This window comes from Arachis hypogaea, chromosome 2 (assembly GCF_003086295.3).
Source record: "Arachis hypogaea cultivar Tifrunner chromosome 2, arahy.Tifrunner.gnm2.J5K5, whole genome shotgun sequence".
Taxonomy (NCBI): domain Eukaryota; kingdom Viridiplantae; phylum Streptophyta; class Magnoliopsida; order Fabales; family Fabaceae; genus Arachis; species Arachis hypogaea.
Genome location: NC_092037.1, coordinates 1879782 through 1906271, shown reverse-complemented (window position 1 = coordinate 1906271; position 26490 = coordinate 1879782). Strand labels below are relative to the sequence as shown.

The 26490-nt window shown below is 35.1% G+C and overlaps 3 protein-coding genes and 1 long non-coding RNA gene across 9 annotated transcripts; 1 reads left to right on the top strand and 3 right to left on the bottom strand.

Annotated features, from left to right (window-relative positions):
- Positions 1-336: 336 nt before the first annotated feature.
- LOC112732348 (putative disease resistance RPP13-like protein 1) lies at positions 337-5231 on the bottom strand. Its single transcript, XM_025781054.3, has 2 exons — positions 1532-5231; positions 337-809 (listed from the first exon to the last, which is right to left on the bottom strand). Exon 1 carries the CDS (start codon positions 5031-5033, stop codon positions 1536-1538), a length of 3498 nt encoding a protein of 1165 aa, XP_025636839.1. The 5' UTR covers positions 5034-5231; the 3' UTR covers positions 337-809; positions 1532-1535.
- Positions 5232-7343: 2112 nt separating this feature from the next.
- Positions 7344-8970, top strand: LOC140177754 (uncharacterized). The gene is made up of 3 exons (XR_011869260.1): positions 7344-7675; positions 7860-7936; positions 8677-8970. It is a non-coding gene; the product is annotated as an uncharacterized lncRNA (long non-coding RNA).
- A 1692-nt stretch (positions 8971-10662) lies between these two features.
- Positions 10663-17278, bottom strand: LOC112732342 (putative disease resistance RPP13-like protein 1). Of its 2 annotated transcripts, XR_011870092.1 has the most exons (3): positions 11956-17278; positions 11577-11643; positions 10663-11036 (listed from the first exon to the last, which is right to left on the bottom strand). XR_011870092.1 is itself a non-coding variant. In XM_025781041.2 (2 exons), the coding sequence occupies exon 1, from the start codon at positions 15535-15537 to the stop codon at positions 11974-11976; it is 3564 nt and encodes a 1187-aa protein (XP_025636826.1). In that variant the 5' UTR covers positions 15538-17278; the 3' UTR covers positions 11575-11643; positions 11956-11973. The 2 variants fall into 2 exon arrangements, 1 of the variants encoding a protein (XP_025636826.1); XM_025781041.2 differs by lacking the exon at positions 10663-11036 and having other exon boundaries at positions 11575-11643.
- Positions 17279-17946: 668 nt separating this feature from the next.
- On the bottom strand, positions 17947-26186 carry LOC112732334 (putative disease resistance RPP13-like protein 1). 5 transcript variants are annotated; one of them, XM_072212924.1, is made up of 3 exons: positions 25035-26186; positions 23814-24368; positions 17947-22468 (listed from the first exon to the last, which is right to left on the bottom strand). In XM_072212924.1, the coding sequence occupies exon 3, from the start codon at positions 20399-20401 to the stop codon at positions 18218-18220; it is 2184 nt and encodes a 727-aa protein (XP_072069025.1). In that variant the 5' UTR covers positions 20402-22468; positions 23814-24368; positions 25035-26186; the 3' UTR covers positions 17947-18217. The 5 variants fall into 5 exon arrangements, 4 of the variants coding, with proteins under 4 accessions (XP_072069025.1, XP_025636810.2, XP_072069033.1 ...); XM_025781025.2 differs by having other exon boundaries at positions 25047-26186; XM_072212932.1 differs by having other exon boundaries at positions 17947-21828; positions 25047-26186.
- Between the last annotated feature and the right edge of the window lie 304 nt (positions 26187-26490).

Sequence of the window (26490 nt, the reverse complement as noted above, 5' to 3'; positions counted from 1 at the left end):
ACATGTAGAACAGGTACATATTCAGTGGAGAAACAACAAAGGCCAAAACACTAAGGATATGATTGGTTAGGGGGTAAAAATAGGAGATAAATTTTACCTAAATGAATTATACATATAAATTTATAGTCCCGTTAGGAGTTAGTTGGTTGATTAGGGATTATAAAAGGAGGTATTACTCTCAGTCTACATATTGATTAATAAAAGTAGGTTAGGTCAGCATAGAAAAACAATGAGAGCTTATGTATATATTTGTTTATTAGTATGAAAGGATATATCATTTTTAGTCAACCAACTAATAATAAGGACCTTGAATTTTTTGTGGATCATAGGAAAATATTGTATATGTATCATGGTAATATATTTATTAACAACAATATTGGCAACGGAGTATACAACATAATAACTTACTTCACCTAAATAATATTCACCTAAATACATCAACAAGATGATATTAATGAAGCAAGAATGCCAAACTTCAGCAGAAAAGCAGCTGCTGTTCATGATTTCTGGCAGTTATATATATTACAGAGCTCAGATTGCAAATCAATCCTCCAAATTGAAGAACTATGAGTGAAGAACCTTCTGTAAAAGATTCAGCTCAATAAAATTCGACCATCCGATCTTTGACTTATGAAAACAAGTCATTGCCCCTGCAAAATTAGCATCTCCTCTCAACTTTTTTTCTCTTTGCTCAATTGGTTGCGTCCACTGAAGTTAATCCAAATCTGATTAGGTTCATACACTAATGGGAATGTAGAGACACTCCAGAAAGTTTTGGCTTGGACCTCACACAGGAAAATGACCAGAACCTGCATGATAAATACACAATAATATGAGCAATTTAGTAAATGGAGAAAGAGCACTTATTCAACATTATCAGCTTCCTTTTTAGATTCAGAAACAGAATTGAAAGGCACAAATTCAGCTTGAGAAAAATTTGACATCAATATAACAATAATGCAATGGAAGTTGAGGCTGACATAATGTCATATGACACAAATATTTTACAAAAGTCGTTACATGCTCACCAACTTGCCATTGGCAGAGAGGCCGCCAATGCACATTTTAATGGTGGCAGAAAATAACTAGGAAGAGAACTATAATATGCCAATGAATCCAAATTAATTAGGCTTGCAAAGAACATCTAATTATATCAGCCAAACTATACATATTAAGCACATGGCAGCATACAATTTCATATTAGAAAGAGTTAGTATAGGATGTACAATGAATTTAATATGATATTTTGTAAATAATTACACGTTTTAATCAACCGAAAGTAGTTCTAAAGCAATACTTTGAGCTTTTTGTTCGGCATGCACCTTAGAACACAGCAAGTCAACAAAAATATGATCACAAAATTGTAAAGTTTATTAAAAGTATACCATTCTCTTAATGAAACCTTTATTATCAAAGCTGTTGTACTTACCTTTGAATAGAAGTTAATTAATTAACTGTTTCATGCTGGTAAGATGCAGATTATCATAGCTTTAACATATAAGTAACACTATTCAGGAAATTAGATAAATACCTGCTCAGAAATCTCTATTCAGGAAATTTTTTTTGTCATTGACTTGAATGATAGGGATGTGTGAAATTTTGGGCCAAATATGTCGATGCTTGTTCTTGCAGTATTTTCCCAGCAAAGGACACTCTTGAATTCTCAGTCGCAAGAGAGAGGGAGGCAGCTTTTCTCCTTCCATATTCTCCAGCTTGTCGCAGTACTCAATGTGCAAGTGTTCAAGGGAGGTGAGGCGGAGAAGCTCGTTGCACTCCAATGTCTCCAGATTATGGAAGAACCATATCTTAAGAGTGGTAAGGGAGGGAAGGTGAGGCAGCGAACCCTCTGGGTATGACTTTATGTTGTCGCAGTAATCACCTTCAATTCTGAGATAAGTGAGGGCGTGCAAGTTGGCCATCCATGATAGATCCCTCATTTGTTGCTCGCCAATTAGCACTAAAAGTGTTTTCAAGTTAGGCGGCAAACCACCCTCTGGCGACATGCAAATGTTTGGGCAATGATATACCTCGAGAGTATGTAAAGTTGGGAGTAGACTCTTCATGTCACGTGGTAATGCCTCCAACTTTGAGCAGTATCTGACCTCGAGATGAGTCAAGTTGGGTGCAGCCAGTCTTTCTCCTGCAAATGACACTAATTTGGAGCAGTCAGAGATGGAGAGACATTGAAGAGCAGCATGTGGCGCCTCTGACATTGACACTGATTCCAGATTCCTACACCCATCTATCGCCAAATTCTTCAGATTGGGAAAGACATTCAACGACAAGGATACAATAGACGGACACCCAAAAATACGTAGTTCTTGGAGGCAACATAAATGGTTGATGGTGGTTGCATTAAATGATTGAGATGGCCTTATTGATAAAGCATCCCCACCACCTACCATCTCGTCATCAGACCTTCCTTCATCATCTTCCCGCAAACAACAATCCCTTCTCCACAATATGCCATTAAGCATATCTCCCTTTAACATTGGACAACGTTCTATTTGAAGTATCTTAAGCTGAGGAAACGCTTCTGGGTCAGGTACGTGCCACTCCTCCCAGCATGGCATCTTATCAAACACCAATTTCTCGAGTGAAGGAAATGGAGCAATAGGCAAAGAATGATGATCGCTGTCATTCTTGTAAAACTCATCACCAATACGCTTGAGCTCAAGAAAACCTTCAATGCGCAGGGACTTGAGAGATGGCAGTTGTCCAAGTGAAGGCAGCATGCAGCAATTCTTGCAATATGCTAGTGTTACACTTGTCATATTGTTGTATGAACAGTGTCCAACCCAATCTGGAAATCTTTCGCCCATGTATCCCACGATTGTCAACTCTTTCATGCCATGGTGCGGTTGCAAGCAGTCGAGTATATCTCTCTCAGTCTCTGTGTTTGAAACTATCTCATGACCCCAAGACCACTCCAACAATAACTTGTCAATGTGGTTCTTCTCCAATATCCTTGCACTCCTGGCTTGTCTGACATCAGCAACATTCTCCAACTTGTTAATCTCAAATGATCCTTCAAGATTTGAGAGCCCTCCTAATTCCTCCATTCCATTGTCTTTGTGCTTGCCCACCACAAAGTAATCTAAAATAGGCACTTTCAATTTACTTATTCCTCTAGGCATTTCTTTCAAAGAAGTTCCCCTAAGATCAAGATGCCGTAAATTCACAAGTTTATGCATGCCATTGGGCAACATGGTCAGATTAGAACATTCATACAACATTAATGTTTTTAGATTATACAAGTTGCATAATGACTCTGGTAATGTCTTAACATCGGTCCCAGAGAGATTCAAATAGCGTAGATGAAGCAATTTACCTATTGAATCTGGTAATACATCAAGTTTACGAAAGGATAAAACTCTCAAGTATTTCAACTTTGATGCTCTGCTTTTCTTGCTTAACAAATCATCGATATACAACAACGTCCTCAAAGATTCTGGTTTCACAATGGACTTGAAGACTTTTGAGATTGGATGATCTAAGCTTCCCACATGTGACAAATGACGAATGAGAACCTTCTTCTCTTCTTGTTCACGAAGCTCTTGTATTGTAGAATAGAAGTCTCCAGCAAGGAATATTGCCAAGTCATGCAAGAGATCATGCATCACATACCTTTCACGAGGATGATCCGCTGGTTTAAAAAATAATCTGGAAGTTAATTCTTCAAAACACTCACAACCAACCTCTTCTAAACTCTCTCCTCTTTTTGGTAGCCTTAAAAGATCTTCAGCAATCCACATCAAAATTAGTTGATTTTTAATAAAATCATAACCTTTGGGATATAATGAACAATAAACGAAACATCGCTTCAAGTAAGAAGGTAGCTGGAAGTAGCTTATTAACAATGCCGGAATAATTTTACAATTTGTCACGAAAAATTCCCAGATGGCACTCCTTAAAACAGCTTTCCATTCTTCGGCATCATCCTTTCCTCGCAACATGCGGCCAAGTGTTTCTACAGCTAATGGCAAGCCCTTACACTTGTTGACAATTTGTCTACCGATATCCTCTAGTGTTGGCTTCCCATTTGACTCCGGAAAACATGCATTGGCTGCAAACAATAACCAACAAGACTCTTTGGACAACTCATTAAGAGTGCAAGAGGGACATGTTTGAACTACTGAAGCAACATCTTGGTTGCGAGTTGTAAGAAGAATTGAACTACCCTTAGCCCCACAGTGAAAAGGAGTTATAAATTGCTTCCACTTATCAGCATCATTGCTCCAGGCATCGTCTAGAACAATAAAAAACTTCTTTCCTGACAAGATTTCCTGCTGTTTATTTTGAAGCAAATTTAAACTCCCAAGGCTACAAGAATCTTTAGTAATCTCCTCAATGGTTTTCTTTGTAATCTCAGCAACATCAAATGTTTCAGAGATGCAGACCCATGCTTTCAGATCAAATCCTTCAACGACACTGTACGCCCATTTGGCTAAGGTTGTTTTACCAACCCCTCCCATGCCAACAATAGGAATCACAGATAACTGAGATTCACTGTTGTCATTTATTGTTTTGATTAAAGCTTGTTGATCATCCTCCCTGCCATATATGTTCCCTTCCATCAGACATGTGGTTTCTCGCCATGATGATGACAAGTTATTATCCTTGGTACTCTTTTGAAGACCAAGAATATCTTTTTGCCTTACAAGAAATTCTATTCTTGCAACCACCCCTTCCATGTTATCTACCATCTTCCTATGTCGGTTGAGGAAGAAACTAGGCAACAAAGAACGTACCTCCTTTTGAGTGGCAGCTTTGGTGAGGACAGCGTCCAGAAAGTCATCAGCATCATAAACAGCATCTCTCAGACTGTTGAGCCAATCCCTCACACGATCGTCGCCCAGTTGCTTGTACTCAGCATCATCAAGCACAGCTTCAGCAGCAAGCAGTGAAATCTTCAGCCTGTCAACCAAGTCAGAGCCAAGCTTCTTGCCCAAGACCAAGTTGACCGTATCCTTTGTGAGCAACCTGTCAAAGACAACGTTAATGAAGCCAGAAAGGAAAGCTCCACTAGCCATGATATGATCTCAAACAAGTGATCAGAATTCGGGTATCAGGGTATGAATGAGAGTGAAAATGCAGATTTTGCAGAGTTTGTAACTGAACTGTGTGTAGGTCTATCAAAGCTTATTGTGAAGAAGTAGTTGTCAATAATTTGATGTAAAAAAAGGACAAAGACTGTTGACTCAATAAAAATGTTGGTCTCCTTAATTAGTGGGAGTGTCTTGCTGGTTCTGTACTAATTTTATGTATTTGGAAGGAACGTAATTTTCATTTTTGCCTTTAATCTTACTATTTGTTACCTTTTATTTATTTATTTTTTTCAAACTGGCATCATTATTTTTGCCATTGATGTCAGATACATTATCATAATGAGCTGGTTATGGGTCATGGTAAAATAATGATGCAGATGCAGTGCAATTGCTTTGCTCCTTCCAAGTTCCAATAATTCAGCTTCATTCACTGTATTCCCTTTTTGATTGTGTCGTGTTCCTTACTATTTAGCTTAAAGAGTAAAGACATTCATTTCAAGCCCTCATCTCTGTCCATGGAAAATTTGTATGAATTGAGTTATTTGAATTGCCTAGCTTCTAGCTGGCTCACACTAACTTTGTCCTTGATTCTAATTTATTTGATCGATGCAACATAATTGCATATTGTTGGAAGTTTCAATTAACGTGTTATCTTGTGACTTATGGGACCAGGCTCAATATTACTACTATATTAAATTATTAATCTCACTCAAATACCTCAAATCGCATTAGTTATGTCTATAGCATATTATATTAGTTACCACTCTGTATTAAATTAAGAGTTATGCTTCTATTTCAACTATTACTACTTTACAAGTGATCATCAAGCAAAGTTATTGACTCAGTTGGATTCAAGAGCTTTTTTCCCCCCTCTAAAATACTCATAATTTTTTGTTTTTAACTATGTCAAAGAAGCAACAGAATTTCAAGCGTTTCAACTTTTAAAATATAGTGACTGAAGGAGCTTCTATATTCTATATACTTTTAATTTGTTTCTATATAAGATAAAATAAAACCTCTTTTTGAGAGACTCCTAAACAAATTACACGTGCAATTTGAAGAGAATAATGTCTATAGATCACGAGCATATTTTGTTTTCTGAAGTACTGTTTTAATTGCTTTGAGTCATTCAATTGGTTTTAGTTTGTTGAACTTCAATGATAAGAACATTAGTTCATGGCATTATTGGTCTAACTAACTGGAAAAAGAAGACATACATCTACATGATATGTAAGAAATGCCCGAAATTCGAGTATTGACGACAACGATAGTTATTTATTTTTGTGTCATATATTTTCAAAGGGATTATTAAAGCTGCTGTACCTACCTTAGATTAGAAGTTAGTTAATTTAACTGCTACATGCATGGTAAGGATTATCATAAATATAAGCAGATTAAAGAAAAGAAGAAAAGGAAACAAGAAAAAACATGTTAAAGGATTTCAATTTACCAACTTGAAGCTAAAATAAAAAAACAACTATTCTGATTTCAGGACTTATCCGGAAACACTAATACACAAATTAATAACATTTCAAGACTAAGTGCTTGTCATCACGAAAACCAAAGACACTTATCATTCTACAAATTTTATTTTCTACACCTTTTTGTGAGAATGCATAGTACAACAGCTATGTTGGATCACTGTTTTGATTTGAGGATCAGCACTGAAAGTATATTTAACAAACAGAAATGCGCCAAAAAATGAAATTGCAAAAGAGGAAGTTAAAAACAGCAGTGCAATTAGATAGAAAAGAAAGTAATCACAAGCATGATTTGATTTACATAATATTAGAAGTTAGAAGACAAAGTTTTCAAACAGACATTTAAGAAGAGAATACTTGTAGCCATCCTCTTTTAAGTCCCAAATGATCAAATATTCTATGACAAGATTTCTTCTTGAATAATTTTACATGTAAGAATAATATATTTATTCTGATCCTATGCAGCTTAATATATGTAGTTATTACAAACTGCACATATCAGGATTTATTCTTGGTATGCCAATTTTTCATTTTATTTAAAAAAAAAAGAAAAGAAAAAGAAGAAGAATAAAGAAATTCACCAATAAATAAAGTTGATAGAAACTAAATTGTCGTCTAATGGCATGAACACAACTTGACCTTCTAATTACATTAGCTATATCTTCATCAGGTTGGGAAAACAATTTGATAAAACAAGTTATACAAGACACTAGATGAGTGTAGAATTCAACTTAACAGTTATAAATCTAGCAAGCAGTTGAAGGCAAAAATCCCAACCTATTCTGTTATAACCGAAGAGAGAGGAAAAAAAAAAGGGGGATGAAAAGCACGTGGGGGCACATGCCCCCACTTAAATTTTCTTCCCCCTTTCCTTCTTTCACTTTCTTTTATTTCCTTCCAACAAAACCTAAAACCCTCTTCTCCTCTTCCCTTCCTTCTCATTCATCTCTCCCATCTTCTCATCTTTTCTTTTTGCAATCACACACTATCATTAAACCCACTTCTTTCATCTTAATTCCTTCTCCTTCTCTTCTCTATTTTATTCATTCAAATTTCTTTTATCACAACCCTAAATCATGGAGCTTCAACCTACTTAATGAAGAAAGTATTCAACTTTTGAGTTTTGGTTATTATTGAGGCTTCAAGGTAACTCTTTGACTCAATAATTAGCCATATTCCCAATTTTTGTCATATCTATATTTATGGGTATGTATAAATCCGAATTAGGGTTATTAGGGTTAGAAAATTTGGAGCTTTTGTCAAAGTGAGTAAGATTATGTTAATTGACAATATTAGTAGCTCACAAATATCATTATTGTCATATTTCTAGAGTTGTAGAATTATTGGACATCATTTGGTAGCTCGTTGACGCGCTCAGAGTTGCTTCTGGTTCCTTGAAATCAAGTTGTGAGTGGATATTATATCTATAATTGTTTTTAAATATGTTATTATCAATATTTTTTCTGAATCATTAATTTTGGAGTTTGAAAATATTCTATTATTGTGATTTTTGAATTTTGGAAATAAATATTGGTTTGTGAAACCTACAATTTTATAAAAATACACGAGACGATATTTATGAATTTTGTGAAGCATATATGTTTTCTTGTTCGACTTTATTAAATTTTAATTAAATTTTAGTATGCATTCCTATATATATTTTTATTTAATATGAAAATTTAGTAATATGTTATAATTATTAGAGATTTGTTATAAATAATTTGGTTTGGATTGGTTTGGGAGACTTTGACTAGAAAACCGTAGTTAACGGCGGTTATGACGTTAACTTAGATGCATCTAACTCAGATCTCAGCTAGCAGGGGCGTTGCTAGCCCAACGTGTAGGCCACACGTTGGATCTGTTATACCGTACGGGCACACTAGAGGAAAGGGCTACCCTTAGAGGTGGAGTCGCCCTAGGTGTGTAATATTTTATTTGATTTGACTTTTGGAATGAGAACTCCCATTTCAGTTCATCCGCTTAACTACTTATTTATTTGTTTGCATAATTAATTAATATGAATTTCTCATCTCTGAAAAGAAATATAATTTTCAAGGTAAACTCTGTATTGTCTCGTGTGAGTTATAGATGTAATGTTTGCTCACTGAGTTGCAAAACTCACTCTATTATATTCCCATGTTTTTCAGATACAAGAGTCATTCCAGGTTCCATTCCACCTGCCCCTCAGTAGATCTTAGTCATTTTTGGTGAGCCCTTCTTCTTTTCAAGGGCTAAGTATTTATGTAATGGAACCTTTACTAAAAAGTTAGATTATGTCAATGCTCCATATGTCACAGGCAGGATTTTCGTGTGGGTTATGTTATTTTGGAATCTTGAACTGTTTAGATAGTAATTATAAGTTGGTTATGTAAGACTTATGGATTTAACTATATACTCTAGTATCAACTTGATATATATATATATGAAATGCGTATTTTGGATATATGTGGCTGTGGATATAGTTGGAATATGCTGTTGTTGTTGTCTGTGGAAATGGATATTTATTATTGATACAGAGAATTAATATTTATGTTGGTAAGGTCCTAGAAACAGAAGAGATTCTGTCCGTTTTTCAAAAATTTGGTCGTTTGGCTTGCTGAGGGACTTGTCCCTTGAGCGCCAGTCATGGCCAGGTTCAGGCCATAACATATTCTTTTAGTTCTAGCTGATGATAAGGATAGATATGTAAAAATATGTTACCAAAAATTAGATAGCATGTTGACACATATATATCTGCATACAAACAAGACAAGGAAGAAATAGTTATTATTAAGCCCCCTATTCTTAGTATTAGAAATAGCTTATATAGGCATCTACTTTTAATATTATCTCATGATTCAATCTATGGTTAAAAAAGACTACACAACAATAATTTGATCCTTTTATTTTGAAAGCATTATACACCTCATGCAGATTTCTTTTATTGTCCTACTGACTGATGAAAAAGCTATCAGACATTCTGCAATCACCTGTTTAATAGACCTGTTTAATTTGCTATGTACCATGAATTTGGTTAAGCATAAATATAAAGATTTGACAAAGACAGGATCATCACTTTGTAAATGATTTCTTTCCACAAATCAAGCTGTAATTTTTTTTTTTCAAAATAGAAAAAAGATAAAATTATGGAAAGCGACAGAGTAATGATACCAACAACAAAACCTTTTAACTGCTACTCCAACTTTCTCCATCATGTCTTCATTTCTTATACATTGCTTCTGGTTCTGACATATCAATCCAATTTACCACCTCAAATGAACTTCGAATTGAATGAAGACAAGAAAGATATGATTACCAACCTTAACTTGTTTTTAAAATGCAAAAATCTTGTAATTCTAGATAAGCATAAACTGCGTTCCTTTCAGTGTGATAATTAGTAAACAAGTTGAATAATTTGATTGATTTTTCACCTTATTTTCTTATTAGTATAAACTTAAAAAAATCAATGGAAGACGATAAAGTAATATTAAATTAAAAATTTCAAAAGGACATGATCACATGATATACTTTTCCTAGACTAAGAGAATCCATATATTTGACAAGAAAACTTTCAATTTTTTTTTTGGTTAATTATATATGAATAGAAGAGTACACTAAGGCTAAAAATGTAGGCAATGACAAAAATAAGATATATAGTTATCCAATGTCTAAACAATTTAAATAATATCATAAGAAAAGAAAAAACTCTAAGTATTACAATTTTATGTCATACGCATTTTACAACATATGTGAGTCTCATTTCTATTAATTATTTTATGTCATACGCATTTTACAATTTTGCACGAATGCGCATAAACTCTAAGCAAAAGAATAATGGATTTTTTATTAGACATAAAAAAACAAAAAACATAGATTTATATTTACACAAATGAAAAAACTTGTATTACTAACAATGGAAGTTACTTTATTTTTGTCATATGTGTTTACAAGGGATTATGAAAGTTGTATGTTGCACCTACCTTTGATTAGAAGTTAATTAAATTAACTATTTCATGCTTGGTAAGATGTAGATTATCATAGCTTTAACATATAAGTAACACTACTGCAGCTAGGTTCAGTAATGATGTTAATCATCATCATGCCTTTGAATTATAAATTTAACCAAAAAAAAAAAGAAAAAGAAAGAAAAAGCCTACAATTCAAGTTTGATACAACCCTTGCATTAGATACTGAAACTCATTTGTTTAGCATATTGGTTCAAAGTTCAAACATGACTGCTATTGATAACCAAACAACCATCTATGGTTCCTATCTTTGAAGCAAAACATTGGATTGAATAATCCAAGCAACTCCACGTATAGTGTGGAAATGAATCATATGATACACATCCGTCATTAATTTAAACTAGTATAGACACCAATTAAAATGAAAGCTGAATCAGAAAATACTACTGCTTCCCAACACATTAATCCACTTTACATCTCCATATATATATATATATATATATATATATATATATATATATATACATGTGCAATGAAATCTCTAACATCTGTGAACTTTTTACCTGCAAAAGATGGCAAAAACAGAAGGGAAAAAAGTTGTTAAATTATTTTGAAGCTTCACTTTTCATTTCAGGCAAGACAATAAGCTTTATTTTCTTTTAGCCTATCACTCAAGGCTGAAAACCGCATCATGTTCTGTTATATTGTAAAAAAAAATTAAAAGAAGATTAAAGAATAGAAGAAAAGGAAACCAGGAAAACCATATTAAAGAATGTCTCTACTGTTTGGCAAAAGTTTTAATCTTACGTAGAATATTTTCAAAGGATTTCAATTTATCTCTTTGCTAAAATTATGAATGATTGACGGTAAATAGCATCTTAACAGAAAGTGGAATCTATAGATTTGATAAACAGAAAAAGAATCAAATTGAAGTTACTATATGGCAATACCAATAAGTTCATCATAAGTATCAAATAGTGACAAAGGTAGAAACACAATTTTAAGCCTATAACTAAATCAAGCATTCATAGCATTTTTCTTTTTTCCAATAGAACAGGAAAAGTAAATTCTATAATGGAATGGAGTGGTGTAAATTTACCAACCTGAAGCTAAAATATTGTATAAGATGAAATCTCCACCATTGGGCACTTTTACTTCATTACAATCTACCTGCAGAAGATGGATAAAAACAGTAAATTTCATTTATCGATTATGTAAAAAAATTCTCAAATGTCGGATACACTACATATATATATATATAAGAATGACCTTTTTTGAGAATAACAGAGGATATTTCTTTTGAGTACAACTACAAAGTGAGAGGTTTCCCAATGAATGAAAAAATAGAATGCAAATTTATATGAGTCCAACTAGTTAATAATGTGTAAAGAAAGAGGGAGGTATTTTCTTTTGAGGAAAAGGAAATTTATGCATGTATAATTGAATTGTGGTGGCATAAGAACCGTGAAGTTAGATAATTACCTGCTCAGAAATCTCTATTCAGAATACTTGTTCGAAATTGACTTGAATGGTGGGGATGTGGGAAATTTTGGGCCAGATTAGTTGATGCTTGTTCTTGCAGTGTTCTCCCAGCAAATCACAACAATAAAGTTGAAGTAGCAAGAGAGAGGGAGGCAGCTTTTCTCCTTCCATATTCTCCAGCTTGTGGCAGAATGAAATCTTCAATTGTTGAAGGGAGGAGAGGCGGAGAAGCTCGTTGCACTCCAATGTCTCCAGATTATCAAATCTGTCAATACAAAGAGTGGTAAGGGAGGGAAGGTGAGGCAGCGAACCCACCTCTGGGTATGACTTTATGTTCTCACACCCAAAACCATAAATTCTGATACGAGTGAGGGCGTCCAAATTGGCCATCCATGATAGATCCTTCACTTGTTTCTCGCAACCTCCGGCAGTAAGCTTTTTCAAGTTAGGCGGCAAACCACCCTCTGGCAACCTGCAAATGTTTGGGCAACCATATATCTGGAGAGACTGTAGATTTGGGAGTAGACTCTTCATGTCACGTGGTAATGCCTCCAACTTCTCACAATCTTTGACTTCAAGATGAGTCAAGTTGGGTGCAGCCAGTCCTTCTCCTCCAAATGACACTAATTTGCCGCAGCTGTCGATGATGACTTCTTTAAGATCAGTATGTGGTGCCTCTGACATTGACACTGATTCCAGATTCCTACACTCTCTTATCACCAGATTCTTGAGATTGGGAAAGACATCCAACGACAAGGAGCTCAGTGAATCACAGCTGTCTATTAGTAGCTCTAACAAATCATACTTGTGCTGCTGTTGCTCCAGGAATTCAAATTTTGGGCACCTCCAGATTGTCAGAATTTGCAGAGATTTGGGTAAACAATTGATCCTTGCATTAAATGATTGAGATGGCCTTATTGATAAAGCATCCCCACCACCTACCATCTCATCAGACCTTCCTTCTTCATCTTCCCGCAAACAACAATCCCTTCTCCACAATATGCCATTAAGCATATCTCCCTTTAACATTCCACAATCTTCTATTTCAAGTGTCCTAAGCCGAGGAAAAGCTTCTGGGTCAGGTACGTGCCACTCCTCCCAGCATGGCATATTATGAAATTTCAACGTCTCCAGTGAGGGAAAAGGTGCAGTAGGCGAAGAATGATGCTCGTTGTCACTCTTGTAAAACTCATCACCAATACGCTTGAGCTGATCAAAACCTTCAATGCTCAGGGACTTGAGAGATGGCAGTTGTCCAAGTGAAGGCAGCATGCTGCAATTCTTGCAAAACTCTAGAGATACAATTGTCATATTGTTGTAGGAACAGTGGCCCACCCAATCTGGAAATCTTTCGCCCTTGTATCCCTTTATTGTCAACTCTTTCAAGCCATTGTGCGGTTGCAAGTTATGGAGTATATCCCTCAAAGTCTCTATCTTTGAAACCATTTTATTACCTGAAGACCATTCCAACAATAACTTGTCAATGTGGTTCTTCTCCAACATCCTTGCACTCCTTGCTTGGCTCACATCAACAACGTTCTCCAACTTCTTAATCTCAAATGATCCTTCAAGATTTGGGAGCCCTCCGAATTCCTGTATTCCATTGTCTTCGTGCTTGCCCACCGCAAAGTAATCTAAAATAGGCATGTGTTTCAATTTACTTATTCCTCTAGGCATTTCTTCCAAAGAAGTTTCTCTAAGATCAAGATGCTGTAAATTCACAAGTTTATGCATGCCATTGGGCAACATGGTCAGGAAACGACATTGATACAAGATTAATGTTTGTAGATTATACAAGTTGCACAACGATTCCGGCAACCTACCAATGCTACACCCAGAGAGATTCAAATAGCGTAGATGAATCAATTTACCTATTGAATCAGGTAATACATAAAGTTGACGAAAGGATAAAACTCTCAAGTATTTCAACTTTGATGCTCTGCTTTTCTTGCTTAACAAATCATCGATATACAAAGATGTCCTCAAAGATTCTGGTTTCATATCGGACTTGAAGACTTTTGAGCTTGTATGATCAAACCATCGATATGGCAAATGTGACAAATGACGAGTGAGAACCTTCTTTTCTTGTTCACTACGCTTTTCTATTCTACAATAGAAGTCTCCAGCAAGGAATATTGCCAAGTCATGCAAGAGATCATGCATCACGTACTCCTCATCATCTGGTTTAAAAAATAACCTTGAAGCTAATTCTTCAAAACACTGAGAACCAACCTCTTCTAAACTCTCTCCTCTCTTTGGTAGATCTTCAGCCATCCACAGCAAAACTAGTTCATTTTTCTCAAACTCATGATCTTTGGGAAACAAGGAACAATAAACGAAACAGCGCTTCAAGTAAGGAGGTAGCTGGAAGTAGCTTATTAACAATGCTGGAATAATTTTACTATTTTTCACGGAAAATTCCCAGATGGCACTCCTTAAAACAGCATTCCATTCTTTAGCATCATCCTTTCCTTGCAACATGCGGCCAAGTGTTTCAACTGCTAATGGCAAGCCCTTACACCTCTTGACAATCTTTCTACCGATTTCCTCCAAAGTTGGATTGCCGTTTGACTCTGGAAAACATGCATTGGCTGCAAACAATAACCAGCAAGAATCTTGTGACAACTCATTAAGAATGTAAGGGGGACATGTGTGAACTACTGAAGCAACCTCTTGATTGCGAGTTGTTAGAAGAATTGTACTACCCTTAGCCCCACAGTGAAAAGGAGTTATAAATTGCTTCCACTTATCGGCATCATCGCTCCAGACATCGTCTAGAACAATAAAGAACTTCTTTCCAAACAAGAATTTCTGCAATTCATCTTGAAGCAAATTTAAACTCCGAAGAGAGCAAGAATTTTTAGCAAGTTCCTCAATGGTTTTCCTTGTAATCTCAGCAACATCAAATGTTTCAGAGATGCAGACCCATGCTTTTTTCGGATCAAATCCTTTCACGACACTGAACGCCCATTTGGCTAAGGTTGTTTTACCAACCCCACCCAAGCCAACAATAGGAATCACAGATAACTGAGATTCACTGTTGTCATTTATTATTTTGATTAAAGCTTGTTGATCATCCTCCCTGCCATATATGTTCCCTTCCATCAGACATGTGGTTTCTCGCCATGATGACGACGATGATGATGACAAGTTACTATCCTTGGTACTCTTTTGAAGACCAAGAATATCTTTTTGACTTGCAAGAAATTCTATTCTTGAAACCACCCGTTCCATGTTATCTACCATCTTCCTATGTCGGTTGAGGAAGAAACTAGGTAAGACAGAACGTACCTCCTTTTGAGTTGCTTCTTTGGTGAGTAGAGCGTCCAGAAAGTCATCAGCATCATAAACAGCATCTCTCAGACTGTTGAGCCAATCCCTCACACGATCATCGCCCAGTTGCTTGTACTCAGCATCATCAACCACAGCTTCGGCAGCAAGCAGTGAAATCTTCAGCCTCTCAACCAAGCCAGGGCCAAGTTTCTTGCCGAAGACCTGGTTGACCGCATCCTCTCTAAGGGACTTGTTAATGACAATGCTAATAAAGCCAGAGAGGAAAGCTCCACCAACTACACTAGCCATTATGATATGATCTCAAACAAGTGATCAGAATTGGGTATGAAGGAGAGTGAAAATGAAGATTTTGCAGGGTTTGTAACTGAACTGGGTGTAGGTGTATCAAAGCTTATTGTGAAGAAGTAGTCCTCAATAATTTGATGGCAAAAAGACAAAGACGACTAACTCAATAAAAAGAGGGTCTACTAATTTTATGTGTTTGAATGTTATTTTGGAATTTGGAAGGTGCATTCCATGTAATTTTCATTTTTTTTTTCAAAACAAGGTATGTGATTCCAAGACGTGTGAGTTGTAGTCTTTGTGGAAATTTCCTCTCTAATGTCATATTACGTTATTATCATCATAATGAGCTGGTTGTGGGTCATGGCAAAATAGTGATGCAGATGCAGTGCAATTGCTCCTTCCAAGTTCAAATAATTCAGCTTCATGCTTTGTGTTCCCTTCTTGATTGTGTGGTGCTCCTTACTTGTATGAACTGAGTTATTTGAATTTCCTATAGGAGGCATTTCAAATATTTCAGGAATACTAGTGTTTCAGTAGTTTTAATAATTGATCTGATTTATAAAATATATACATGGTGGAGATCAATAGCCAAAACTGCATAATCAATATTCTCAGAATACTTGAAAAGTTTCCTATAGCATATTAGTTACTACTCAGCATTAAATTAAGACTGATGGTATTATTTGAACTATTACAAGTGGTTGTCAAGTAGAGTTATTGTTTTAGAGTTTGATTCCAGAGCTTCCCCCCCCCCCCCCTCCCTCTCATAATCAAAGAAGCAACAAAATTTCAAGTGTTTCAACTTTTGTATGAGCAAGGTAAAAAGTAAGATTTTCTCTACAATTTATTTCTATTAGTGACTAAGGCAGCTTCTGTGCTATTAGTAAGGGAGTTTGATGATTTCTCTTTTTTTTTTCTTTTTACTTTTAATTTTTACTTCATTGATAAAACATCAGTTCATGGTATTATTGGTCTAACTTATTGGAAAAAGAAGACCTGCATCTACATGATATGTAAGAAATGCCCAAAATTCGAGTATTAATAACAATGGAAGTTACTTTTACTTTTGTGTCATATACATCTTTGATAAGTTAACTAATTAACTGCTTCACGCTGGTAAGAGGTAGATTCTCATAGCTTTAACATATAAGTAAACTACTTCAGCTTGGTTCAATGATGTTATAATCATCACAGCTTTGAATTGTAAATTTAGCCAAAAGAATAAGAAGAAGAAGAAGAAAGCACTACAATTCAAACATGGCTGATATTGGTTCAAAGTTCAAAGTTCAATTGCTCCTTCAAGTTCCAATAATAAAGCTTCATTCAATGTATTCCCTTCTTGATTGTGTGGTGCTCCCAACTTGTTAGCTTAAAGACATTGACTTCAAGTCGTCCCAACATCTCTGTCCATGGAAAATTTGTATGAATTGAGTTATTTGAATTATCTCTGTCCATTGGTTCACACTAACTTTATCCCTTGATTCTCTAATTTATTTGATGGATGCAACTTGGGGGTGGAAATGGGCCGAGCTTTGGCTTAGATGACTGCCCCAGGTTGCAAATAGATGGCCCAAGTCTAAATCTGTTACCTCTCGTAAGTTTCTTTTAGGTTTGAGTCCAGCCTGTTTAAAAGCCCACAAACTCGCAGAGTCTATTTAAAAAATCTGTTTGGTGAGTTATAAATAGTTAAATACATTTTAGAATTTATATCAATCCATAATCATAAATCTTTTCTTTGAAAAAAAAAAAACTACAATCTTGACTAGTCTTTGACTATTAATTTTTTTGGTTTTGTTTTTATGGATGAATATTTGAAAGTGTAAACTAAAAATAATTTATTTTACAAAAAAATATTTTGACAAGCTAGCCTAACAAGTTTTATAGGCTTATTTTAAAGCCTATGTTCACTTGGACTGTTAAATAAAATCAGCGGAACCTAAAACAAGCCAAGCCACTAACCTTTGTTGGGTGGCTCGGCCCTCTTGATGCAACATAATTGCATCTTGTTAGAAGTTTCAATTAATGAGTTGCTATATGGGAGAGATTTAAACCTCCAACACTTGTTTCAATAAACGAGTGAACTAACCACCATACTAAATTACTAATTCTCTCAAATACATCAAATCTCATTAGTTATGGTATATAGCATATTAGTTACTACTCAGTATCAAATTAAGAGTTATGCTACTATTTCAACCATTACAATTGATTATCAAGCTAAGTTATTGATTCAGAGTTGGATTCCAGAGCTTCCCCACACCTCCACCCTTCTCCTTAAAATATTCATAATTTTGTATTATTTTTTTATAAGTCTATGAAAGAAGCAACAAAATTTCAAGGCTTTCAATTTTTGTATGAGCAAGGTAATAGTATGGTTTTCTAAATAAATAGAGTGCAGAAGCTTCCATGCTATTAGTAAGGGACTCTGATGTTTTTTTTTTTTGTTTTTTTTTGTTTTACTTTCAATTTGTTTCTACACAAAATAAAACAAAATCCTCTTCGAGAGATACTCCTAAATAAATTACACTATAAATTTTGAAGAGAATAATGTCTATAGGATCACGAGCTTATTTTGTTTTCTGAAGTACTGTGCTAATAACTTTGAGTCATTCCCTTATTGGTTTTAATTTGTTGAACTTCATTGATAAAAAACATCAGTTCATGGTATTATTGGTCTAACTAACTAGAAATCGACTTGAATGGTGGGGATGTGGGAAATTTTGGGCCAGATTAGTTGATGCTTGTTCTTGCAGTGTTTTCCCAGCAAATCACAAGAATAAACTTCAAGTCGCAAGAGAGAGGGAGGCAGCTTTTCTCCTTCCATATTCTCCAGCTTGTTGCAGTACTTAATGTGCAATTGTTGAAGGGAGGTGAGGCGTAGAAGCTCGTTGCACTCCAATGTCTCCAGATTATCAAAGTATTCAATATAAAGAGTGGTAAGGGAGGGAAGGTGAGGCAGCGAATCCACCTCTGGGTATGACTTTATGTTGTTGCAGTCATAACCTGCAATTTCAAGATGAGTGAGGGCGTGCAGGTTGCCCATCCATGATAGATCCCTCATTTGTTGCTCGCTAATTCCCATGCCAAGTGATTTTAAGTTAGGCGGCAAACCCCCCTCTGCCAAGCTGCAAATGTTTGGGCAACCATATATCTCGAGGGACTGTAAACTTGGGAGTAGACTCTTCATGTCAAGTGGTAATGCCTCTAACTTCGAGCAGAATACGAGGTTGAGATGAGTCAAGTTAGGTGCAGCCAGTCCTTCTCCTGCAAATGACACTAATTTGGAGCAGAAAGTAATGGATAGACGTTGAAGAGCAGCGTGTGGTGCCTCTGACATTGACACTGATTCCAGATTCCTACACAATGATATCTCCAAATTCTTGAGATTGGGAAAGACATCCAACGACAAGGAGCTCAGTGAATCACAGCTGTCAAACATATATAGGTTTACCACATCATATTTGTGCTGTTGTTGAAGAAATTCCAGTTTTCTGCAATTCATGATTCTCAGATTTTGCAGAGATTTAGGTGGTGGCTCTGACATTGAAACTGATTCCAGATTTGAACACCATTTTATCTCGAGAACTTTCAGAGTGGGAAAGGCATCCAACGACAACGAGATCAGTGATGAACACTCTGAGATTTCTATTTCTTGGAGGCAACTTAGATGATTGCTGCTGATCATTGCCTTAAACATATCTCCCTGATAAAGCGTATCTCCCTTTAACACTGGACAATCTATTATTTGAAGACTCTTAAGCTGAGGAAAAGCTTTTGAGTCAGGTAAGTGCCACTCCTCCCAACATGCCATTTTATCAAATTTCAATCTCTCCAACAAGGGAAAAGAAGGAGCAATTTGCAAAGAAGGATTGCCTTCATTCTTGTAAAACTCAGTTCCAATGCTGCTGAGCTGACCGAAATCTTGAATGTCCAGGGACTTAAGAGATGGTAGCTGTCCAAGTGAAGGCAGCATGCAACAGTTCATGCAACACACCAACGATACATGTGTCATCTTGCTGTAGGAAGGATTCCCTAACCAATCTGGAAATATTGTACCCCTGTATCCCCATATTGTCAACTCTTTCAACCCATTGTGCGGTTCCAAGCTGTGGAGTATCTCTCTCTCAGTTTGTGTATTTGAAACCATATCACCACCTGAAGACCACTCCAACCACAAGCTATCAATGTGCTTCTTATCTCTTATCCTTGCACTCGTTGCTTGTCTGACATCAACAACATTCTCCAACTTCTTAATCTTCAATGATCCATGAAGATTTGAGAGCCCTCCTAATTCCTGGATTCCATTATCTTCATTATTGCCCACCACAAAGGAACTTAGGGTATGCAAGTGCTCCAATTTGCTTATTCCTCCAGGCATTTCATCCAAAGAAGTTTCCCTAAGATCAAGATGCCGTAAATTCACAAGATTATGCATGCCACTGGGCAACATGGTCAGCTTAGTACATCTGTACAATATTAATGTTTGTAGATTATACAAATTGCACAATGATTCCGGCAACCTATTAATCTCACAGCAAGAGAGATTCAAATAGCGTAGATGAATCAATTCACCTATTGAATCAGGTAATTCATCAAATTTCCAGAAGGATAAAACTCTCAAGTATTTAAACTTTGATAGTACACTTTCCACGCTAAACAAATCATTGATATACAACGATGTCCTCAAAGATTCCAATTTCGCAATGGAGTTAGAGACTTTTGTGATTGGAGGACCTAAGCTTTGACGTGGCAAATATGACAAATGACGAGTGAGAACCTTCATCTCTTCTTGTTCACCAGGTTCTTCTATCCTACAATAGAAGTCTCCGGCAAGGAATATTGCCAAGTCATGCAAGAGATCATGCATCACGTACAACTTAGAAAAACGCTTAGCTGGTTTAAAAAACAATCTCCAAGTTAATTCTTCAAAATACTTGCAACCAACTTCTTCTAAACTTTCTCCTCTATCGTTTTTTTTTTGGTCTTGAACTCTCTCCCCTTTTTCTTTTTTCGGGTCTTGAACTCTCTCCTCTATTTGGTAGCCTTAAAAGATCTTCGGCCATCCACAGCAAAATTAATTCATCTTTAACGAAAAGATAATCTTTCGGAAACAGCGCACAGTAAACAAAACAAGGCTTCAAATCTGCAGGAAGGTGAAAGTAACTAATTAACAATGCTGGAATAATCTTACTCTCATTTGTAGAAAATCTCCAAATTTCACTCCTTAAGATTTTTTCCCATTCCTCAGCATCATGCCTTCTGCACAAGCAACCAAGCGTTTCTGCTGCTAATGGTAAACCATTGCACTTCCTGGCAATCTTTTTGCCTATTCCTTCAAGTATTGGGCTCCCGTTTGATTCTGGAAAAGAAGCATTGGCTGCAAACACCGACCAGCAATAGTCTTCTGATAATGGATTGAGATAGTGACGGTGATAATTTGTTTGGACAATTGAACCAACATCTTCCTTGCGAGTAGTTAGAAGAATAGTACTTCCCTTAACCCCATATTGAAAAGGGGCTAGAAAATCCTTCCATTGATGATGATCATTACTCCAAACATCGTCCAAAACTACAAAGAACTTCTTTTCAGACAATTCTTTCTTCAAAGCATCTTGAATTGAATTGAAGCTATCAAGATCCTGAGTATTTGTAGAGATCTCTTTTACAATATTCTTTGTAGTCTCAACAATATCGAAGTTTTCCGAAATGCAAACCCATGCTTTCCTATCAAATCCCTCCATCAACTCTGCATTATTGTACAGCCATTGAGCCAAAGTTGTTTTACCAACCCCACCTATGCCAACAATAGAGATCACAGACAAGTGATGCTCATTGTTGTCATTCAGCATCTTGATTAAGGCCTTCTCATCATCCTCCCTGCCATACACATTCCCTCTTACAAGAGAAGTGGATGGAGTTTTCCAGGAGAAACTAGCTGTGGAAATCTTTTCAAGCCCAAGCTTTCCTTTGCGTTTCTCAAGATCTTCTATCCTTCTGACCACCCTTTCTATCTCATTCACCATCTGCCTATCTTCAGAGTTGAAGATTCTACCCAAGAGAGTGACCTTTTGAGTTGCGGCTTTGGTGCAGATGCGGTCCAGCAAGTCATCAGCAGTGTAAAGAGCATCTCGGAGACAGTTGAGCCACTCCTTCACATCATGGTTATCCAGTTGCTTGAGCTCTGCATCATCAACAAGAGCTCCAGCATCCTTCAGAGCAGTCCTCAGCTTCTCAACCAAGTCAGAGCTAAGTTTCTTGCCCACCACAAAGTTGATAGCGTCAGCAGACATGAGCCTGTCCAGGACAACATCAATGAGTTGAGAGAGAAAAGCTCCACCAACAAGAACTCCAGCCATGATCTCAAACAATTAGAAAGTGATCAAATTTTCAGAAATAGAAGGAAAGACCAATGCGTTGAAATTACAAGTTAGCAACAAGACATGGTGTGAATCTCCGAGACAAATTTTGTGTGGCGTCTTTCTGGCTCTAAATTAAATGTTACTGTCAATTTGGAAGGTGTAACATAATTGCATAAAACCTTCAATCGTATCCCAACTTTTAAAAGATACAATGTGATTGCAAGGCGTGGAAAGTTCCAACTTTTTTAGGACCAATGGGAATGTAGTCTCTGTGGAAATTTGGAAGGTGCATGCAACAAAATTTGCTTACTGGAGAAATTGCTTTTAGGTAACAAATTCTTTATAACAAAAGTATTCTTATTGGAGAAATTGCTTTAATCCACCATTGTAAGTTTTTCTCTCTTTAATCTGTAGGACAAATTAATAGATCAGATATGCTACATGTAATTTGATGTGATGAAGAGTTGCTCCTTCCAAGTTCCAATAATTCAGCTTTATTCATTGTATTCCCTTGATTGTGTGGTGCTCCTTACTTGTTAGCTAAAGGACATTGACTTCAAGTCGTCCCAACATCTCTGTCCATGGAAAAATTGTATGAACTGAGTTATTTGATTTGCTTAGCATCTAGCTGGCTCACACTAACTTTGTCCTTGATTCTAATTTATTTGATGGATGCAACATTATTACATCTCTTATGACTTAATGCAACATTATCATAAAAATAATTTATGTAACACAGATTTGATTGATGAGAATAGTTACTGAAGCATGAGTAAATGATTGGAGGGAAAAAGAACTTCTTTTTGAAATGGTATTTGAAGAGCATAGGATAAGTGGTTAAATACAGTTGAACATTGATATTTCATGTTAGAGACTTTGGCATAGGTTGAAGTTTTGTTTTGATGCAAAAAAGTGAGGTTCTACTAAAGTTTCTAATTTTATGAATCCCTCTGGAAGGCACCTAGATATAAATTGCAACGTCATGCACATATTTACTTCACTTCAGATGATGATATATTCAATTTTGCACTCTGACATTTTCTACTCTATATATAGAGAAGTTTGTATCTACCCATAAACAAGAAGATATACATGAAACTGATAGAATAAATTGTTTTCTTTTCTTTTCTTTTCTTTTTCAATAGACAATGCATCCAACTCTTGCTTCTACATCTGTGAATTCAAGAGAAGTCAAGTAGTGATCCTCTTCTATTTGAGTGGTTACATATCAATTGACTCATGTTAAGCATTCCTGAACATTGTCAATAATTCTTTCGACAAGGTCATATTCTTCCCTCCTGCAAAAGCGCACTCTCTTTCAATTCACACATTTTAATTACGCACAAGTTTTGTTTTCCCCTTTTATTACACAAACTACTCTGTATACCAGTATATACACGAAAATGTTAAAATGAATATATATCAATTCCGAATAGAATGAATACTTTATCCAATTTAGAATAAGTATCACTGTTATGTTAACATTTTTATTAAATTTATAAATCAATAAATCTAATTTGCATATAAATTATTTGATATGTTGACATATATATATCAGAAGAGTTAAAAAGAGCAAAAGTAAATTTTAACTTTAGTAGACTTGAGTAGACATCAATTATGTAAGGTCTAATTAGATATATATTTTTTAAAAATTTATAACTAGAACCTCATATTATATAAAAACTTTAAATTAACCCTAAATTAACAGTTAGTAGTTAAAAATTAAACGAAATATATACTTAAAATATTTCAACCAAAATGAAAAACAGAATAGAATATTATAAGATAGTTTCGTTTTTTTTTAACAAAAACAATTAATATTAGCGATTTAAATAAAATTTTTAAATTAGTATAAAAATTCTTGGCCAAGATGAAACAAAGGTGAAAGTAGTTGGAAACTTGGAAGGATGCAATGTTTACCATTTTTCCATGAGCATTGATTCAAACTTTTGGACTTCAGACAAAGCCTGTCTCCACCTCAGCACCTTATCCTTTCCCAAACTTACATGCTTCGCCATAACTACCTTCCTGATTCCATACATGTTCCTGTTTAACTTTGTAATAGACCGGATAAACATGGTAGTTTTTCACCTTCTCTGTATCAAGGATAATAGCTACTTCTTCAAGTGCCCATCTGGAATATGCAAAGTTTTCGGAGAATACTATAACTGCAGCCCTTGAATCTTTAATTGCCGTCTCAAGAGAGTCTGAAATCTCTTCTGCATATTTCATTGCATCATCATCCAAGAAGGTCTTGAACCCCTTCTTGCACAAAATTGAATTGAATAATCCAAGCAAGTCCACATGTAGTGTAGATATGATACGCATCAGCCATTAATTTAAAGTAGGGGTGATACCAATTAAAATGAAGCTGAAATCAGAAAACAGTGCTTCTGCTTTCCAACACATTAATCGAGTTTACATCTCCACATATATACATGTATAATGAAATCCCGAACATCTGTGAACTTTTACCTGCAAAAGTTGGCCAAAAAACAGAATTAAAATTGTTAAATTATTGAGGCTTCACTTTCCATTTTAGGCAAGACCATAAGCTTTGTTTTTTTTTTTTTTGTTGACTAGAAACTATGAAAGAAAAGACCATAAAGAATCAAATTTGAGTTGCAATATGGCCTATATAGCAATACCATTCAGCATAAACATGAAATAGTGGCAAAGGCAGAAACACAATTCTGTCCTTAAGCGCATATAACTAATTCCTCCTCAGATCAAGCTTCATAACTTTTTCTTTCACCCAACAGAACAGGAAAAGTAAATTTGAGAATGGAATTGAGTAAAGTTACTAACTTGAAGCTAAAATAAGAAAACAGCTCTTCTGATTTCAGAACTTATCCAGAAACACTAATACACAAATTAATAACATTTCAGGACTAAGTGCTTGTCATCACGAAAACCAAAGACACTTATCATTCTACAGTTTTCTGTTTATTTTATTTTTTACACCTTTTTGTGAGAATGCATAGTACAGCAGTTATGTTGGATCACTGTTATGATTTTAGGATCAGGACTGCAAGTATATTTAACAAACAGAAATGCCACCAAAAAATGAAATTGCAAAAGAGGGAGTTAGATAGAAATTATCACAAGATAAAATTATGGAAAAGAACAAAGTAATGATACCAACAACAAAACCTTTTAACTGCTACTCCAACTTTCTCCATCATGTCTTCATTTCTTATTCTGTCCATTCTAATGTACAGACCAACTTGAAAGTAAATTACAAAAACATTTCTTCTGGTTCCGACATATCAATCCAATTTACCACCTCAGATGAACTTCGAATTGAATGAAAAAAATGAAGATATGATTGCCACTGTATAGCATTACATCTCCACATATACGCAAGTATAATGAAATCTCAACCACATAAGTTAAAACAGCCTGCAAAAGATTGCAAAAATAGAAACAAGATTGTTAAATTATTTTGAAAGCTTCACTTTCAACTTTAGCTAAGACAATAAGCTTTACTTTCTTTTACCCCTTCGGTTATGAATAATCAATGGTAAACGAAATTGTAACAAGTTGCTATATGGCCTATATACCAAAACCATTTAGTTAGTAGCAAAAGCAGAAACACAATTTTGTCATTAAGTGCATATAATTAATTCCTTCTCAAATCATGCTTTCATAACTTTTTTTTTTCTTTTTTCCAACAGAATAGGAAAGTAAATTCTAGAATGGAATGGAGTGGAGTAAATTAACCAAGCTGGAGCTAAAATATTGTATAAGATTATATATGATGAAGTCTCTCCCATTTGGACACTTTTACCTCATTACAAGCTACCTGCAGATATGGTAAAAAAAAGGAAAAAAAAAAGTAAATTTGATTCATTGATATATGTAAAGAAATTCTTAAATGTTAGATACACAAGAAAAGACATTCCACGTGTGCTTAGTCCAGGTCTTCATATCAGCATTTTTTGTTTGTCATTGACAGAGAAATAAGGCTAGGGACTAATTTGTCTACTGGAGTTAAAAGTGAGAGAGTTTTTTGTGTATTTCAAAACATCAGGGACTGATTTGGGTAATTAATCAATTTTAAATTAGACTTTGCAGATTTAAAAAAGAACATAGCCACAAAATATATTCTTCATTTCATTGTGCTAGTATTCAAAGTCAAAAACCTTAACTTGTTTTTAAAATGCAAAAATCTTGTAATTCTAGATAAGCATAAACTGCGTGTTCCTTTCAGTGTGGTAATTAGTATACAAGTTGAATAATTTGATTGATTTCTCACCTTATTTTCATATTAGTATAAACTTAAAAATTTCAAAACTTTTCGTAGACTAAGAGAATCCAAATAGTTGACTAGAAAACTTTCATTTTTTTTTATATTTTTTGGGTTGATTATATATGAATAGAAGAGTACACTAAGGCGAAAAATGTAGCCAATGACATAAATAAGATATATACATATCCAATGTCTAAACAATTTAAATAATATAATAAGTAGAAAAGAAAAATTTTTAAATAAATATAATAGTTACATTATACTTAAGAGTTAGAGAAATAACCAACATATGTGAGTCTCATTTTTATTAATTATTTTATGTTATATGCGTTTTACAATTTTGCA

What these genes read in the sequence shown, in the direction of transcription:
- LOC112732342 (XM_025781041.2), bottom strand. Translation starts at nt 15,537, where the DNA reads ATGGCTAGTGTAGTTGGTGGAGCTTTCCTCTCTGGCTTTATTAGCATT.
- LOC112732348 (XM_025781054.3), bottom strand. Translation starts at nt 5,033, where the DNA reads ATGGCTAGTGGAGCTTTCCTTTCTGGCTTCATTAACGTTGTCTTTGAC.
- LOC112732334 (XM_072212924.1), bottom strand. Translation starts at nt 20,401, where the DNA reads ATGCATGATCTCTTGCATGACTTGGCAATATTCCTTGCCGGAGACTTC.